Source organism: Balaenoptera borealis (assembly GCF_965194805.1).
Source record: "Balaenoptera borealis genome assembly, chromosome: 2".
Classification (NCBI taxonomy): domain Eukaryota; kingdom Metazoa; phylum Chordata; class Mammalia; order Artiodactyla; family Balaenopteridae; genus Balaenoptera; species Balaenoptera borealis.
Genome location: NC_138867.1, coordinates 91,310,413 through 91,327,126, shown reverse-complemented (window position 1 = coordinate 91,327,126; position 16,714 = coordinate 91,310,413). Strand labels below are relative to the sequence as shown.

The 16,714-nt window shown below is 34.2% G+C and overlaps 1 protein-coding gene across 1 annotated transcript in view; it reads right to left on the bottom strand.

Moving 5' to 3' along the window:
* The window catches only part of MAN2A1 (mannosidase alpha class 2A member 1), a 161,501-nt gene that overhangs the window by 72,305 nt on the left and 72,482 nt on the right, over positions 1-16,714 (bottom strand). The window contains exons 7-10 of the mRNA XM_082375444.1: positions 13,844-14,030; positions 9,714-9,891; positions 4,148-4,350; positions 1,206-1,388 (exon numbers count right to left, since the gene is read on the bottom strand). Coding sequence (XP_082231570.1) covers positions 1,206-1,388; positions 4,148-4,350; positions 9,714-9,891; positions 13,844-14,030 — 751 coding nt within the window. The remainder of the gene's footprint in view (positions 1-1,205; positions 1,389-4,147; positions 4,351-9,713; positions 9,892-13,843; positions 14,031-16,714) is intronic.

Below are 16,714 nucleotides of genomic sequence, written 5' to 3'. Positions count from 1 at the left end.
ACTAATGAAACCTCAAGAATACTTTTTTCCCAAGTTTCGTGAAAGGCAGTCAAAATACTGTAACTAAAAATTTAATTAACCCTCATTACAATTAGTAGTATCAGCTGTGGATCAATTTTTTAATAATGACTTTATGTGCTATGTACACTTTCCACATATGAGAATACCTATAAAAGAGATTCACTTTTTAAATCTATAATCAGAGCATATTTTTAATGATTTAAAAATAATATCAAAGCATAATCTGGAAGAAATACTAACCTAAGCTACAGTGAAACAATAGGCAAAACTCCTCCCCCAGTGTGGGAATCTCCTCTGCATTGATCCTAACGAATGGCAGCCTCAACTCTGGTATGATGATGGAAATCTCACTATCACAAAAGGTAAGCTTATTGGGAAGCACTGTTTACAAAGCCCTCTGCTATTCTGAGCCAAAGGCTGTACTCATTGTTTCTGATCTGCAATATGAAAATAACTGAGTTCTACTCCGTCATTCATCTGACAGACCATCCAAGAGCTAAAGACGGCTTTGATATCAACACCCAGGCCATCGCTTTTCATCCCAATTCCTTATATCGTCCATATATGACAAGGTTTCTAGGTTCTTCTACTTCCTGGCTATTCTTCTAGGCTTACACTTTTTTGTCAATGCCCCTATCAAAAAATGAGGTATCCAAGAACAAATGGATATGAAATAGGATGAAATTAAATGGCTGTATAATGAAGTGGAGCTCTTTATCTCCCTGGATTATAACTATGATTTACTTGATACCAAATTCTTGGTCAAGAAGTAACCTCAATTACCACACTGTACTTGGGGAAAAGTGGGATCGGTTTTATAATAATGTTTTACTACTCCGTTTACAGAAATGCACTACAATAAAAAGTTGGGACAGCCAGGACTTTGTCAACAGATTTCTTGAAAAACTGGTGACTCTGAAAATTGGTGGGTTTTCTACAGCAAACCTTATAAGGGATATAATTATTAAAAACTTCATCAAAACATAAGCATTTTGGGCTGTCAGCATAACTGAAAATGTTTTCTTGGTGTGACATGTGTATCTTTGAAATTGGTTTGATTTAGTGTGTTTTACTTCAATAAAAATTCAGTATTACAATTAAAAAAGACACTTCATCAAAAGATAAAAGCTTATGACCTGAAATTTTAAAAGATTTTGTTTTAAGTCCACTTTTCAATATATTACCTGGTACCATAATCCACAACCACCCAATCTTTTGCAGTTCCTGTGATAGCATCATGATGTTGAAATAGTCCCAAATTCCTTCTTGCTTCTGTCAGCATCATATAATGGGATGATGAAAGAAATTTACTTATCTTGTATTGCTGAGCTTGTTTCAGGGCGAAATAGTAAAGAATTTCAGCAGCCCTAATTGCATAAAACAGTCATTAATTTTTATTTCAAAACAAACATTTTAGTTTACTACCTAAAATAGGTGGCACTGATACATTTTTAAATGTGGTTTTTTTCAAATCGATGATTTCAGGACAATCAATTTATAAGACAGATATTGATAATAAACATTTCTATAAAACCACAAAGGTATCCACCTAATACAGCTAAATTCTCATCAAAGAACACCATGTCTCAGTGATGTAAGGAAGAGAAACCAGTAACTGTTGGCAGAAAGATATGTCCATTTACATATAACATAGTAAAAAAATATCTCAAAGCAGTAAGAACTGGATATACCATGAACTTCATCACCAGAAAGCCATTTACTCTCACATAGGTACATTAAGAGGAGAGGTGGTGGGGAAATGCATGGCCACATGAGTGTTAGACTAACAGTAAAGGAGAAGAAGAAAATGATGGCCAGACAGCTCAGAGACAAGAGTTAGTCTAAGTGTTGAATGATAACATACAACAACTATAGAGAACTTAACAATAGAAACTGAAAGATGATAAATCTTATGCCGTCTTTTCTTAGTATTTTTAAGTAAAGAATAAAAATACTTTAGCTTAAGGACAGTTTTGAGCAATAATATGGGGTTTTATAATTTTCATCTTTAATGTTTTTCATCTGAGGACATGGTTCAAGATGGGTTTCTTAAAAGTTCTTTAAAAAGAGACATGCCTTGATGGAGTGAAAAATATAAGAAGATTCTTCACCACAAATGTGTTAAGATGATGGAGAGAAAAATCAAGGCAGCATGAAAATGTATCAAGGTATCAAAAAACACGGAGAGATTCAAACTGCTTAAAAAAAAAAAAGAATTCGTTTGAATTGTTGAAATAATTAAAAGAAACTAAATAATCTCCACTTTATAAAATTATAAGCCTTCTGAAATTCATGGCATGAGAATCACTATATTGGAATTAAGGAAATTGTATGTATATATATGCATATATATCCAGAGCAAGTATTCCTGGTTATGGAAAGAATACATATACATATAAATACTCCAAAATGTAAAAAAGTGGATTTCAAGAATATTTTCTTCTTTGTACATTTCTATTTTATACACATTTTTAACAAATGAGCTGAGGATGAAATATCATTATCACACCATTAACTTATTTTCAAATAAATTAATTACATTCTGAAATTCAATTTACTATAGGTTTATTGTTTTATTTTAAAGCAGCAGAATTATCAAAATATATTACCAGTAGTAATATATTTAAGTAACACCTTAAACAAGTTCAATAAATTAAGATTGAACCAATATTCATAACTCTTTGCCACTTAAAAATTATGAATAACTATAAAGATAACTAACATAAAGATAACTAAGATTCTATTGGGTAAGAATGCAGAAATCTCTGTAATATATAAATCTATTTTGTTACAAATAATGTATATTCATCTGGCACATTTGTGAATATACCCCAAAATAGTCAAAGGTTAGGCTTTTTAAATAACAGTTACTGTTAGTTTGTGGGAACAGCAGCACAACAACAGTAAAAATAATAAAAACACACACTACTCTACCAAAGTACAACTCTTAAAGAAATTATTGATTTTTATAAAAAGGCTGTCCAAAAAAAAAAAAAAAAAAAAGGCTGTCCAAAATATATTCAATATCCATTAGTACATAGAAGAGGGTAGGTTTGATATAAATTTTTATTTTTAATACTGAGATTCATCATGAAAATCAATCATCATGAATTCATATTTTGAACTTAACTGACAATGAATTTGTCATGAAAATAAATTACTCTCCTGAGCTACACACATAGAAAAAGCCTCAGGATTCCCTTGGGGTGGTTTCTCTTTATCAAAAAACAATGAGACTCAGTTACATAGAACTGTACTCTCCACTATGACAGCCACTAGCCACATGTGGCTATATATATTAAAATTCATTAAAATTAAATAAAATTAAGAGTTCAGTTCCTCAGTCACACTGGTCAAATTTCAAGTGCTCTATAGTTACATGTGGCTAGTGGCTACCATACTGCATAAACAGTGCAGAAACAGAGTATTTCTATCACTGCAGAAAGTTCTATTGGATAGTGATTGAAAAGAACTGGATAATGCAGGGTTAGAGTGTTTTTATGTTTTTCTAATGACTTTTCTGTCATCTCCATATCTGTTTACTTTTTCAACCAATCACTCTGCCTCCATTTGTTCTCATGTCTTTCAAATTTTCTTCTTCTAAGCAGAAAATCATACCTATAGAAATGTGTTTCAAATAAATAAATAAGAACTGAGATGGAGTCCCTAAGGTTCTCCCACATATAAAGTACATTGGTTTTAGAGTATGTACTTTGAGGCCTACATTTTGGCTACTGAGAGACCCTATTTGCTCCTTTTGACCCTTGCCCCTGTTTCCAACAATTCAGCTTGCCAGGTTACTGACCTGCAGACACACGATGATGTCGCTGAATACTACCATGGTGTGCAAATAATATAAGTAGTTTAATTAGAAAAATATAAAATATTGAATACAACTCCCAGAAAATCTAATTACATAAACTGCTTTTCCTTCCAGAATAAAAGCCTCTGTAATAATCTGATTATGGTTTGGAGACACATCTCTGATTGCATTAATATTTCACAATTACATTAAGTGCATCCTAACACTGCATAAATGCTGTATATTATGCAAAACTCTACAGATAGGTTATGATAACATAAAAGAAGTAAAAAAATAAATGTAGCTATCTAAAGGTAACTGTACCTTAAATGGGATTCCAATATCCTATCCATTCGTTTGTAAAAGGGTCTGGATGTAAAGTAGCCACTCCAGTAATGATCATCTCTGTCAGCATAAGTGAAAAAATCTCCACTTAGAACCGGGAACATTGATTGGCTATTCTTTCTATTGGCTGCATCTTCTTTATCCAGTGCATCAAAATAATCTGATAAAGTCCCAAACTGTATCTAGTAAAAAAAAAAAAAAGGTACATTTCACTTATTCACACATTCATCTCTACCTTAAAATTGTTTCTAGCACTGAAAGGAAAAGTTACTAATAAATATTTAAGACATGCTTCCAAGTTAAGATAAATATATAGCTCAGATTTACTCAAATGCAGGGGGGAAAGCACTCAGTGACTTTCTTTTACTTGCATTAAGTCCCAAGTTAAACTAAGAGAAAACTTGTACACCTAAGCAGTAAGAAGAGTTATTTAGAGCTACAAATTTGTGGATCTGAAAACTCCTTACATATCCCTAGAATCTTCAAGTGTGCAAGGATCAGGATATGGAATAATCCAGAGATGAATGGAAAGTGGGGGAAGCAGCAAAAATAAAAGACACGTATTTTGCGTAAAATGTTCCAGAAGTCTGGAACAACAGTTTTGTTAGCTATTAAGTATTTTCATATATCATATGCACATACCCTCCCCTGGCCTCCCCTTCTCCCCAGTTTGTGTTCTTATAATGGAGAGAAGAGAGACTTTGAGAACAGCAGGTCATTAAAAAAATGGACTTTCTCTACCAGCAGGTAACAATGAATAGAGGTAAAACACAAAGAGGGACAAGAATTGCAAGGCTGACTGCTCAAATGAAAAGGTTTTTCTGACTAGTGACTCAAATTACTAGTACATAAATCCATTTCTATGAGCCCAAACTATTCTATAAATCAAAGGAAAAAAGAAACATTATACCAGACCTCATAAACAGATACTAAAAGGCAGTGTTGCTAGAAGTAAACAGACAATTAATTAAGTAGGGAATGTGCTCTTTTTAATATGATGCTAATTTTGCTGTTTCTGACCTTATACATACATACATACACACACACAGATATTGAGAGCCATTTTGATTCAGTGTGGCAGGAAAATAATTAAAGTAGTCAAAAAGAGTTAGTGGCACTCCAACAGTTATTAAGAGCAGCACAGAAGCTGGATCCTGATGATGTGGGTTTGAATTCCATCTCTACCACTTATGCAACATGTGATTTTGAGCATAGTATATAATGTCTCTGGGTCTCTCTGTGTTACAGCTAATAGGGTTCTAAGTAAAATGCTTAGAAACATGACTGGCAAATAACGGTATAAGTTTTAGCTATTATTCTTCCATTGCAAAGGCAAAATATCAACCAGAAACAAAACAATGATATTAGTAAGACAAATATAAGTTATTATAATCTAATTGTGATATAATAAATTTTGTAACAGCAAAGTGGATGTCTATTTCCAAATCCTTATGCTTACATTAAAGAAAATCAATTTTCAACTATATTATCTACTCTTATCTTGGCTTCACCAAATATAGTGTTTCTTGGGCAAGTTAATCTATTTGTGCCTCAGTTTCCTCATGAGTAATTATAGTACCTACCAGAAAATGTTCAGAGAATTCAATAATTGTTAAAGTAAAGCACTTTACTTGAGGGCATTATGCTAAGTAGATAAAGAGAAAGATAAATACTGTGGATCTCACTTACATGTGAAATGTAATAATAATAATAAACAACTCAGGAAAAGAAAGCAGATGTGTGGTTATCAGAGGTCGTGGGTAGGGAGGAGGAACTGGAGGAAGGTAGTCCAAAGGTATAAACTTCCAGTTATAAGAGAAATAAGTACTAGGAATGTAATATACAACATGATGACTACAGTTAACACTGCTGTATATGTATGAAAATTGTGAAGAGAGTAAATCCTAAGAGTTCTCATCCCAAGGAAAATATTTTTTCTTTTTCTTTTTTTAATTATACCTATATGAGATGATGGATGCTAACTAAACTTACTGCAGTAATCATTCCACAATATATGTAAGTCAAATCATTATGCTGTACACCTTAAACATAAACAGTGATATATGTCAAATTATATCTCAGTAAAACTAGAAAAAAATTTTTAAATAAAGTAAAGCACTTTAAAAACTTAATTACCAAATCATAATCTCTCAATACATTTTAGTTAATATTACGTATTACTCCCTAATCTCATTACCAGGAAGCAGAATGTAATTACTAGGAAGCAGAATATGTGTGTGTGAACATGCAAGAAATGAGGGTCACAAATACAAGGAAATACAGCGTTAACTTCAGACCCAATAGGTACAGATGAGCTCAATAACCAATGCAATATTGAGGACAACAAAACTAGAAGAATTATACTATCAGACAGTAAGATCTATTATAAAGCTGTAGTAATTAAGACAGTATGAGATCAGTCAGAGAGACAAAAATGAATAGAAAGTCTAGACACAGACCCACACATACATTCGTCTCACTCATGATTAATGATAAAGACAACACTGCAGTGCAGTGGGCAAACTATGGTCTTCAATAAATGGTGCTGGATACTCACATGGGCAAAAAGTATATTGATCCCTCCCTTCACACAATACACAACAATCTATTCCAAATATACTACAGACCTAAATGTTGAAGGTAAAACAATAAAACTTCTAGAGGATAGCTTCAGAAGAAATGTATTTTCATGACCATGGGGGTAAACAAAATTTTCTTAAGCAAAACATAACATGCACTAACCATAAAGGAAAATACTGCTGTACTACATTCAATTAAAATTAAGAATTTCTGTTCGTCAAAAGACAGCATTAAGAGAGAGAAACACAAGCTATATAGTGGGAGACGACATTTGTATAACTTTTATCTGAAAAAAAGACTCAATCCAAAATACATAAGAGAACTATAAATGGTTAGGAAAAAGACAGATGACCCAATTTAATAAAAAAAAAATCATCAAAAGACTTAAATAGGCACTTCACAAAAGAGGATATCCAAATGGCAATAAACTTATGAAGAGACTCAACCTCATTAACTACCAGAAATACAAAATAAAACCATCACATCTATCATAAAGGATTAAAAAAAAATCCTGACAATACAAAGTCTGAGTAAGGAAGTGGAGCAATTGAAACCGTCATACCATGCAATACCCAGTGCTTCTGTTTTGGAATCTTGTTTGGCAATATCTAGTGATGTTGAACATGTAAATTCCCAATAACCCCAGAACTCCATCCCATTTTATACCCACATAAACTCATACATATGTATACCAAAACATGCACAAAATGTTCAAAGCAGCATTATTTGTAATAGACAAAAACTGGAAACACCCCAAATGTTCATCAACAATAGAATGGATGAATGGTGGTATATATATATCAAATGGATACTAGAAATACTATACAGCATTGGGACTTCCCTGGTGGTCCAGTGGCTAAGACTCCACACTCCCAATGCAGGGGGCCCGGGTTCGATCCCTGGTCAGGGAACTAGATCCCACATGCTGCAATTAAGAGCTCGCATGCCGCAACTAAAGATCCCACATGCCGCAACGAAGATCCCACACTTGGCAAACGAAGATACTGCATGCTGCAACTAAGGCCCGATGCAGCCAAATAAATAAATAAATATTTTTAAAAAAAGAAAAAAGAAATACTAAACAGCATAAAAAATTAATGAACTACTGTTACAGCAACACGTAATGGTGGATGGATGAATTTCAAAAACATAATGTGGAGCAAAAAAAGCTAGACACAAAATAACGCATATTTAAGATTCCTTTCTCATAAAATTCAAAAATAGGCAACACTAATCACAGTGATAGAAATGAAAATAGTGGTTACTTTTGAAGGAATTGGTAATGACTTGGAGGACACCTGTGGGACCCTTCCAGGGGCTATAAATGTTCTACATCTTGATCTCAATGGTGGTTACATGGGGGGGTTATTTATTTATTTTATTGAAGTACAGTTGATTTACAACGCTGTGCCAATCTCTGCTGTACAGTGAAGTGACTCAGTTATACACATATAGACTTTTTTTTTTTATATTACATGGGGGTTTTAAAACTTGAAAATATTCTTTGTATACTTAATGGTTTGTGCACTTCTATGTATATGATATGTCAACTTTTTAAATTACTTTAAAATTGTTCTAGTGGGCAAACAAAGGAGGAAAAAGGTAAAATACTAAAAGCAGGATTAAATTCTTCAGAATCATGCAGTGGATCCTTTTGCAGACCTCAAAACCATTCCCCAAGAAGATATATTTAGAGATAAGATCCCCACATACATATGGACTCTTCTAATCAAATGTCCATGTATGCACTTTATCTTTGAGGAGATTACAGGGATGATTTAAATATAGGCCCGATGCTCAGAGTCTATAACATGGTAGAAATTCAGTTTTAAGTATCTTGAATAACCTCAATATTTTATTTAAGTGTATTTATTTATTTAATATTATTTAAGTTTACTTAATAAATTTGAATTCTCACTACATAAAAGGTGGTATATCATCACCTTTCTAATTTCCTACCAGGTATATCACTTCTTCTCTATGGTACTTTCACATATCTTTTACTGTCTTAAAGGTTCATATGTGAATATAATAAACTGTTGGACAATTCATTTTCTTATATAGGGTCAAATATATGACTCTTGTTTGAATCCTGACTTACACAATGCATCTGTTAAAAAGAAAAAAAAATGCTTTTGTGAGATCAGGAAAATTTGAATCTATCTGGATATATGATATTAAATTACTATTAATTTTTCAGATGTGATAATGGTATTATGATCATATTTTTTACACCGAGTCCTTTTCATTTAGAGATACATACTGAAATCGTTATAGACAAAAATACATGACCGCTGAGATTTGCTCCAAAATAATTCGAGAGAGAGGAGTGAGATGACAGTGGGGCACAGCTGAAACAAGAGTGACCGTGAGTTGACGAATGTTGTAGCTGAGTCATGGATATGGGAAGCGGGAGTCGGGTGGAGGGAGGAATTTACATTATTCTCACAACTTTAGGGTACATAATAGATTTTCCACAGGGGGGAAGAAAGAGCAAGAACAACAGACAAATGATTAATTTTAGAAGCCTTCTCATCTAAGAAAAACGCTACTGTAGTCTCTGGATACAAGACGTTTGTTTGCAAAATTCTTGACATGTGCATCTGCCAGTCACACTACTAAATCACAGGATGCAACTGTAAGAAACAACAAACTTTCAGTAGGAAAGGAAAACAGGGCATCACTGGAAAATGAACATCACAACTTAGTAGGTGCATGTTTTCAACTACATAAAGTAATGCCTCTTTAATACTCAATGAGTGGTAAGAAAGGGACAACTTTAGAAATGGAACTGTAATATAAGATAATTTTCCTCTTCATAAATTATACTTTTATAGAAGAACTACATATTCTACGAAATACTGGGATGTGGGACAAAGAAACTAAGGCTATTGTGTTTTAGCCTCTTTTAATAATGAAGGGTCAACTTCAAATACAGTCTCATAATAAAATATTTTCTCATTACCTTAACATTATATTGAGAACGAGAATTCATATAATCAAAAAGCAGTTGGTAATTCTTGAATTGATGATCCCATTCCGTGCGTTCACAGTAGCGGAAATCATCTCCTAGGGGGGCCAGGACAACTGTGGTACGGAAAAGCTTTGACTTCTTTCGGTACTGATCTAGAAGCATCTCAGCCCTACAAAAGAAAAAAGGAAAATACTACTAAGAAAAGAACAAGTGTATTATATTAAAATAAAGTATTGTGTATTTTACCTATATTCTATCTTAGCATAATTTATGAGGCAGGCTTTTTAAACTACCATAGTGATTTTCTTTATCCATTTAAAATATTCATAAATTCTTATCAGAGAGAAAAACCCATAGTTTTCCAATGGAATATCCTTAGAGAAATAAAGTCACATACCAACTTTGGCATATAATTACTGAGGGCATCAATGTCCTCCTAAAGGTCAGCCACAAAGATTGGCTCCCAGATAGCCTGTCGTAAAACAATTTAGTCCAAGAAGACAGGATTTCTCATCTATATAAACTTTGAAGTTTGCTTTGACTTAATTCCCTTTCTCTAATTTAATCTAAAATTGCCTAATTAAACATAAAAAGGTATTTAGAATGAAGCCAATTATAGAACCATATTTTCTTTTCTGAAGGAAGAAAATCAACTCACTTAACACCTTCCATCAATAATCTGAGTATTCCTCACGGTGTCCTTCTTAATATTGATCAACAGATAAAGCTTAGGAGTTGAATGAGCTATTTTGGTTTCTATCTCTCTGGGCGCTAACCCATGACTCAAAAGGTCAGCTAAACACAATGTGCTGCTGTGCTTTATATATTTCATATTCTCGTATTCTGTAAAAAACCCTTTGGGAGATGCTGAATTGGAGCACCATTTGAGGAAGTCTGGGAACACAAACTAAGAGGAAGGGCTTCTGAAAGTGAAATTAAACAAGCAGATGAACCCAGAGTAGTTCTCCATATTTCTAATGCCAAAGCTTAAAAAAACAGTGATAAATGACAAATACACTTTTTTACACACTATTCCAATTTTCATTTCAAGGATTATCCAGAATTAGATTCTAATTCACGATATTAAAATTTATGAAGAAATCTCAAAGAATATCAATGATGGAAAGAGGCATTTTGTAGAAATTATGAAAAAAATTTAACTAAATTTAGAATCTCATATAATCTTTTTATATTGATAGTCTTTTTATACTGATAGTCTCTATATTAAAAAATTTAATATTTTGCAAATATTAAATTAGAAAAATTTAATAACTTGGTGGATAAAATGTAACCGTAATATTCTCTTTTTTAAAATTTAATTTTATTTATTTTTTTATACAGCAGGTTCTTATTAGTTATCTATTTTATACATATTAGTGTATATATGTCAATCCCAATCTCCCAATTCATCCCACCACCACCACCCCCGCTGCTTTTCCCCCTTGGTGTCCATACGTTTGTTCTCTACATCTGTGTCTCAATTTCTGCCCTGCAAACCGGTTCATCTGTACCATTTTTCTAGGTTCCACATATATGCGTTAATATACGATATTTGTTTTTCTCTTTCTGACTTACTTCACTCTGTATGACAGTCTCTAGATCCATCCACGTCTCTACAAATGACCCAATTATATAACATATAATACTTAGTTTTCAGAGATTAGCATTCAATATAGTACTTAATTTTTACTAGTAATTTACTAATATTCCACATTTTCCAAAAACAATTTTAGATTATTACTTACAATTAAAAAACACACATACAATGAGATTAATCACATAGAAAGATATATAAGACCAAAGAAATACGAGGAAAAAAATACACATAAATTGCCGATATAAGATATAGTATGAATGAGCATCCAACTAGATCCCCCAGGCAACCAGCATAAAAAAGGGTATGCGATCATTTAAATGCATCCCAAGGTTTACTACTGTAAGATATACCATATTTTGCATGTATATGTGTAAAACACATAAGAGGAAAGAAATCACAAAGTCTAATGAAGTGCCTTTTCTATTCAGCATCTATCCTAACTAACTCCCAAGCTCCTGCTCAGAAAGTGTCAATGCTGGGAAAGCCAAGGGACCAACCTAACCCACCTGGCAGGTAGTGGGTACTCACTAATGTACAGTAAACTTATGACAAATGCACTGACCAACATCACAGTTAAAGATGCACAGCTGCAATTTGCTCTTCACTTATTCTACCACGTAAGAAAGACCAACTTAACTAGATCAAAGAAGAAAAGAATTCCCTGAAACATCAAATCACCTGACATGTAAATCATCATCGTATGTAAAATATATGGTACTAGACCAAAAACTGAACTTGTTGAAGAATGGTATTTCTTTATCTGCAAAGTAGAGGAACCTGATAAACTGAACTTATTAAATGTATCACCTGTACCTTATAGTTAAATTTCATTTTCTTTAGGGAATTAAAAAATCAAATGCCATTAAGCTGGAATGCCCATGTTTGATCTTTGTTCATCACAACATCAAAAGGAAGGTGATATCTGCACGGGAATAACCAGCAGAGCTAAGACTTCAAGACTTGTAAGAAGTTTAAAAAAAAAACTGTGTAGGTATTACATAGACGCTCTCATCCGTATGTCCCAGGTGCCTGGAAACCACTTTCAGAATCACTGGAACTGACTGACCACAAGGTGTGTTCTTGGGGGAATGGGGGGGGTAATCTTTGAAGGGTTCTATGACACAGCGACAGGATGACACAAAATGGTTCTCAAGTACTCTAAGGAGCACTCAAAAAAGAAAAAACGGGCCTCAAAATATCTATGAGTGCACTGGGATTCCGGTTACCCTTCAAGAAGTCTCCTATCCCTGACCACTGGAGCTGAAAGGAGTGTAAATACCATTCAGTTACAAACAGCTGTTTTCCCAAGTAGACAGGCAAGAATCCCCCCCCTCAAACACGCACACACACACCGCCCCAATCCACCACCACTTCCTTTCCATTGCTCCTTTCGCTACATAATGTACTGGATTACTCTCTTAGCCTAAGTAGCCTGACCCTAGAAAGCAGGCTGTTCAGGGTCTCCCATTGATCCTCACTTCTCTAGGAATCAAGAAAATGAAACCAGGTTGATTCCCAAACCTTGGACAGTTTTTCAAAACAACTACGAAAGCCAGATTTTGATACAAAGGATCCATGGCTTCAAGAAGGCTGCCATGCTAAAATACTTCTGTGCCTGCCAGTGAGAGGCTCACACTGGAATGTTTTCTTTATGGCCACAAGGACACTCAATGCAAAGAGACCCAATCCCACCTTCATCCTCACACACACTTTTTTAAAAGCCTTTTTAAGAATAAAGAGATTTGAGCACAGAGCAACGATCTTACAAGGCTATATTATTTTTCTAGCAGAGTTGAGTGGTTTATATTACAACACAGTGTTTTATTTTAATGCATTACATGCCACTAATTTTAAAGTGAAGAAATTAAACTTTAAAAGCACCAGAATTAGAAGTATAGGTAGCCTGGTTTAATGAGATGTTTCCATCATTAGGACAGTTTTCTTCTAAGAAAAAAAAATAATTCATTCCTTTGATTTTTATTTAAAAATCTTTAAGTATAAATATTCTAATTAAAGTTTTCTATAAGTCAAAAATATCAGAAAGATGCAGATGTGTATTCATCAGAGCTGGGCAGCATTCACTATTACTGAAATTGTTGTTAAGGGAACAGATAATTATACTCTTTATGTGTTCCATTTCAATAAATGTGTTTTTGCAGTTGGGCTGCCTTTCTCACCAATTTATACCATAGAGGCCATAAGTTTTATTATCAACAAAAGTATATGAACTCAATCAAACACAGTAGAAGGCTTTTATAATGAGGGCAAAGGAGACAGTAATAACAGTGTATTATAGGTTATCCATTGTATATTGATCTACTATTGTTCACTTTCCATTAAGTTATAACATACAAGACAAATAGTCAAGGCTCTGGTATTTTTAAGTTGCTTTAGATCTAGTTTGAATGAATACCTTGAACAAGGATAAGCTGGCTACTAAAAACCATTTATTCAATCCTTCAGCAACAAGCCACTGATGCTTGCTTGTTCAAGATGTTGTCTTACAAAATGCATATTTTCATACCTGTTCTGGAGATTTCCAAGATATATTGTTTCTGGGGGGACTCCCCAGGGACAACCATATCTGCCTCCAGGAAGTCGTTTAAAATCAAACTGGCAGCATATTTTAGGATCAGGTCCGCAAGTGTGAGGGATGTCATAGCTGTAGAAGGGCATCATGTGGCAAAAAATATCTGTGACAGATCCCAGATCTAAAATAAAGAGCCAACAGACCTGCATTTATAAATTTTGTTTTCCCCAAACTGTTCAAATTTCCAGTACTTTATACATACATAATGCAAACTCTACCCTAAATCAACAACCCCTTCAACTACTAGAACACACACCCCAGCAGCGTTTAATGACCACCAGCCAGAAGGAAGATACTCACATCTGTCTCTATCTACCTCTTCCATCTAAACCTAGCTGAGACAGAAAAGCCCCGCCACAAAGCAGCATCTGCTGACCTGGAAGGATATAAACTGAGCAGAAGCAAAAGTTATAATGGGCTCATCCAAAATTATGGCCGTGTCTATCCCTGGCTGCCAGACCCTGCCACATCTGCTCCCACCTCAGGTAATAGGACACTGAGAGAGACCATTAGCGGCAGAGACTGGGTGAGAAGAGAGGAAGGGAGTAAAAAGGGGACCTGGAAGAATAAGGGAAGAAGAAAGAGGGGGTGTGAAGATACTGGGGAAATACTGGTTTTGTAGTGATGAGAAAGAAGTGTACTCAGGAGAGTCTTGTGGAGTCACCCTGATGTTCACCAATAAAGAGCCAGTGATGCTTTTCTCCATGGAGGCAGAGGAAAAGTAAAAGTAATTTTCAAAAGCAAAAAGTAGAATCAAAACAAAGCAAACAAAAAAGATACAGAAAACGAGCACTGGTTCCTGACACAGAATTGTTTTTAACTGAAACCTCAGTGCCAGTATGTGTTGATATCACCGCTTTCGAGCGGTCAAAAGCCTCCCACCAAGTAAGACTGAAGGACTCCGATAAGAGTTAAAAGTGGTATCTTTTTATGATTCTGACCTGCAGCTACCTCTTCCCCTTTACGTATGGATCTCCAATTCTCAGCAATGCATTGCTTTTATAATAAAGACAGACAACAAGAAAAAACAAACAAGCAACATGTACATTTAAAAAAATTGAAAACAACTGCTTCATTAAGAACCAGAACACACAAAGAAGCTCAACTTGATTCCAAAACATCATTTTAAAGCAACATGTCCAAATCTATCAGGTAAGTCTTAAAATAGTCCAGTTTTCTCTCATACTCCATTTAGTTAAAATCATTACCAGGTCTTTTCCAAACTTTAAAGCTATTATAAACCGTACATTTGTGTGCTGTAAGTTGTTTCACTGAATCACATTCATGACTGTGACATCATGGATGTTGGTCACTAATGCTTGCTATCTGCACAGAGGCTGTCATAGTCCCAGGACTTATGGCAACTTCTTTCCTTTCTGCTATGAATCAAGGACATACTCCACATCCTACTACCTCTCTTCATGCCATACTATTTAGCAGCTCATTTACACATTTCAGTTTATCTGCTGTATTTGGTGGTGTCTGTCTTTTATCAAATTAGACTATAATTTTCTTATAAGCAAGATTTCTTCTTAGCATGGTATTAAGTACATAAAAGTACTCAGTAATTTCCTGGTGATGGATATTTATGGGCAATTTGAATGTAAGTAATAGTTTAAGTAGGGCTTCCTCAAATTAATAATCCTTTTTATAAAAAAATTAATATGCTCCTTTGCATTTGATCAAAGTATACAGGATGCAATCCCCTACAAGCTCTTGTTTTCTCTACAGATTAGGTTTAATTTTCCAGGATAAAAAATTATATAGCTAATATGTTTCCTCATTGAAAAAAACAACAGTACACATAAAGATACCATCTAAATTTACAAATGACTTTTCCGAAACACTTAAGGAGGGTCTAGATTACACAGAGAAGCAAGTATGATGTAATGCAGTGATTTCTGAACATTGTCTTAGCAATGAAATCCTTTTTTCAGATGAAATTTTACCAAGAACTTAATACTGATGGTGGTATATACTAGGGGTTAGGGACCTGGGCTTTGGAACAGCACAGAACTGGATTCAAATCTCAGCTCTGTACCCACTACCTGTATGATTTTTGGCAAATGGCTTCACATATCTAAGCCTCCATTTCCTCACCATTTAAAAGGGATAATTATAGAAACTAATTTAAAGAATTATAAAGATTCAATGAAAGAGTGGATATAAAGCATCTAACACCATGCATGGCCCATATGACTCAATAAATAAAATTAAGTAAGAAAATAAGGTGTTCTGAATTACATGGGTGTTAGGAAAGGCAAAGGCCTCTCAGGAGGCCTAAATCTTGTCACCTCTGCCCCAGCAAAGAGCTGGAGAAGTACACCCTTGGAACACCTGCGTGCCCACAGAACAGTGTGAAAACAAGCAACACAGGTAATAGGAGGGCTGTTCTAGTAGGACAGGATTAAGGTTTTAAAAGGCAACTCTTACTAGATACAGAGACAGGAGAGACAGAAGGAAGAAACACTGGCTGAATATGAGATATATGACTGGACATTAGTTCCAATGCACATTCAACTTTGTGATAAAACAGGTACTTTTTAAAAGAGAAGCAAGTGAAAGCATTATTTGCAAAAGACTAATTACTTGTATTTATTTACTTCCATTAGGCTTAAAAAAGAATCTACAATGTTCTATAGATAAATATCTTCACCAATGCTTAAAAGACTCCTGACACAAATACATTGAAAAAACAATTATGTGTATCTTTAGGCAACCATATTTTCCAGACTGACACTCTGAACAAAACCCACAACAGCATGAGTTCATAACCCCTGTGAAATAACATCTAGGTCAAGTGAG